Source organism: Myotis brandtii, unplaced genomic scaffold (assembly GCF_000412655.1).
Source record: "Myotis brandtii unplaced genomic scaffold, ASM41265v1 scaffold5083, whole genome shotgun sequence".
Classification (NCBI taxonomy): Eukaryota; Metazoa; Chordata; class Mammalia; order Chiroptera; family Vespertilionidae; genus Myotis; species Myotis brandtii.
The window spans coordinates 27,447-30,412 of record NW_005369376.1 but is presented as its reverse complement, the minus strand read 5'-3'; the positions used below and the strand labels follow the sequence as shown (position 1 = coordinate 30,412).

Sequence of the window (2,966 nt, the reverse complement as noted above, 5' to 3'; positions counted from 1 at the left end):
AATATAGGGGATAAAAATGTCCTTATATTTTATAATGTTACAATGCTTTCCCTTTCTCTCACTGGTACAATACTTAAGAGATAATCCTGAAAAGTGCATCAATTGAATTGATTATGTAACCAGAGGTAGTGTCTTTTTTATGAATTCAATTCCATGGCTTTCAGTAAAAGAACACTAAATTGCTTTTTTAGATTCAGGCATATTGCTGCATATACTATATCAAGTAGAAATTTGTTCCTATTTTTGGACAAACATATTACATATCTCCTTGCTACAGAATATAAAACATTTGAACTAAATAATCCAACTTCAATCCTGAAATAGGGCTCACCTGAATCATGTTTAATCTTGTATCCAACTGTTTAAAGCAGAAGTCAACAAATTATAGTCCATGGGGCAAATCTAGTTTTAGGCCTGTTTTTATATTGCCCATAAGCTAAGAATTGTTTTCACATTTAAAACGGGAAATTATGAAGAAGAAGAAGAAGAAGAATATGCGACAGACTGTATGTGGCTCTCAAAGCCTAAAACATTTACTTGACCAGTGTGTCTGGTGACTCTGACAGTTGGCATAGTTGGCAGGATGGTAAACTGAGGTACGAGGATCTGGAAGATGTGTCGGTCCGAGTAGGAGCCAGTACTCCCAACGCTGGGCATCACGACAGGACTCTGGGGTGAGTGCCCCTCAGTCATGTTGACTCTGACACCCCTAGGGGACTGGGAAGAATAGAGTAGGTGCAGCTTGGGGGGAACTGAACTTCCAAGAGCCTGGCAGAGGAGAGGCAGAGCTGAAGTCGCAGCCACCAGGGTGATTTAAAGCAGCCCCAGCCATAGCAACAGCCAGTTGCCAGCAGGACTAGAAACTGAGTCCCCAGGAGCCTGGTGGGGAAAGGCTGAGGTGAGCCCTGCAACCGCCTGGGTGAATGCAGCGCAGCAGTGAGGCTGCAGCCTCCCTCGGAAGCCCCTTGTGATTTAGAGTCTCCATCTGCCTGCAACCATTTGCGGAGAGTTTCTGGGAGCCAGAGGAGGCTTGGGAGAGACTTTTGCTGGAGAAGCAGGAGCAGGCAAAAGAAGGCAGAGGGCAGCCAAATGCCCACAGCCACCTAAAGCCACCAGGAGAAGCAGCAGCTAGAAGCAGGGAAGGCCTGGAGTTGCCTGACACAAGAGCTACTGCCTTAAGGAGCATTTTTCAAAGCGCAATAAAAGACTTAAGCATTTGGCTTGCTGGTTAAAGGGAGACAAGCAGCAGCCCTGGGATCTGTGAAAGTGGCTGGAGATGCAGTTGGTAAAATTTCCCTGTTTGAAAATGTACTGAAGGACTACAGGACTACAACAGCAGTACCTGCTGCTGCTGTGAAAGGAGGGGCTGGACACCCCTTCCTTAGGGGCCAGGGCAGTTGCTGCGTTGCTGCTGGAAAAGAGGAGGGTGTGGAGGGGCTGAAGCCCAAGCCGCCTCAGCCCCCAGAGCGCTTTGCAATGCCCAAACTTGTCTCTAGCTGCAGCCCTGGCTGTGTTTGGCTTGGAGCCAAGTGGCCGAGAGTCAGGGATGGCAAGGGAACTGGTAAACAGGGCTAACAGGAGAGGGCGGAGGGAAGGCACTCTCCCTGGGCCAGAGTGTGCATTCAGGACTTTCAGACTCTCCCAGGGAGGAGTCTGACTGAGGGACTGGCAGAGACCCGGTGAGGAGGACAGGCGGCGCATGTTGAACTTGCTAACATGGACTGCAGTTTGCTGGGCAGATGTGTGAGCCCAGATGTGTGTGGGCTCTGCTGCCTGTGTGCAGCATACGACTCTCTCCCATGCCAGAATGCATTTTAGGGAGATTGGACAGACTGTTTGTTGCTAAAGTGAAGAAGGATGGTCCCCCGCACACAGCCCTGGTCCTGTGTGACCAGTGAAGAGGAGCCAATGGCACTTAGTGGATGGCTGTGACTTGCAGAAAACCGAAGGATGAACTTGACTGGTGCCTTCTCTGTGGACATGACTCCAGAGAGTCAAGGACAATTTGCTTTTGCATAAAAGGGTCGACAGTGAACCTTGGTCGCTCTCCCTCCGAGATGTTTTCTACGGCTTTACCATGTGTCATGTTTCATGGCAAGGGATGTGGCTTCTTGCGGCGGCCACGGTGCCAACGTTATGTTTCATTGTGTTAATAATGTTGTATTAACCTCCGATTCTCTTGCAGATTTGAACGCAGCTGCCAGCAACTGTTGTAGACCTGTGTTGGTCTACACACCTCGGTGGTCTTAGGGAATACTGGCGAGTGCCCAGTTTTCCACTGAGAGCCATTGGTACTGCCAGTGTGCAAGCTGTCCTGAAAGGGGGCTACTTGGGGTTGAACCCCAAAAGAAGTAAAGGGTATATAGCTGCCAAGTGGGCAGTGGTCCAGGTGGGCGGAGATGGGTACCCATCAGGTTTTGGCCCCAGTTATGGAAGGAAACTGGGAGCTGATACTCTTGGTGAGAGATGTTTGGCAGCCCTGTGTGCTGCCTTGTGGGAAGTATGTACCTGTTCACCAGCCGATATCTGGCTGCCTGCCTGTATGGACTTTGCTATAAAGAACTGTTTTGTCTAACGGCTATATGGCCACTGGCTTCTGCAGTAAAGACTTATTCTTATATACCCACAACCTCTCATGGCTTCTCCCTCTAAGACTCGGCTTCCTAGGAGGTCCAGCTCCAGGCAGAGGCCCTGTGAGGTCCTATGGCATGTGAGACCCTGTGAGGGATAAAGGTCACACAGAGGAGCTACTCCCTTAGTCCATTCTGCAAGGGCATATCACCCCACCCGGAAACCATGTGTGGCTTAAGGATTTCAGACCTGACACCTGTCACTAGTGAGCAGAGGATAAAGGAGGAACTTGGACTAACTTCCCAACAGTTAGTACAGTGAACAGGGTTCGAGGCAGAACCAGCCCTGGCGTAGCCAGGGAGAATTTAGAAGAACACATGGACTCAGAGCCACTC

The 2,966-nt window shown here is 49.7% G+C and overlaps 1 protein-coding gene across 1 annotated transcript in view; it reads left to right on the top strand.

The window, feature by feature from the left end:
* LOC106727965 overlaps positions 1–1,575 on the top strand; it is a 34,993-nt gene extending 33,418 nt beyond the window's left edge. The window contains exon 7 of the mRNA XM_014548448.1: positions 1,235–1,575. Within this exon, the coding sequence (XP_014403934.1) occupies positions 1,235–1,575 (341 nt within the window). The remainder of the gene's footprint in view (positions 1–1,234) is intronic.
* Positions 1,576–2,966: the final 1,391 nt, after the last annotated feature.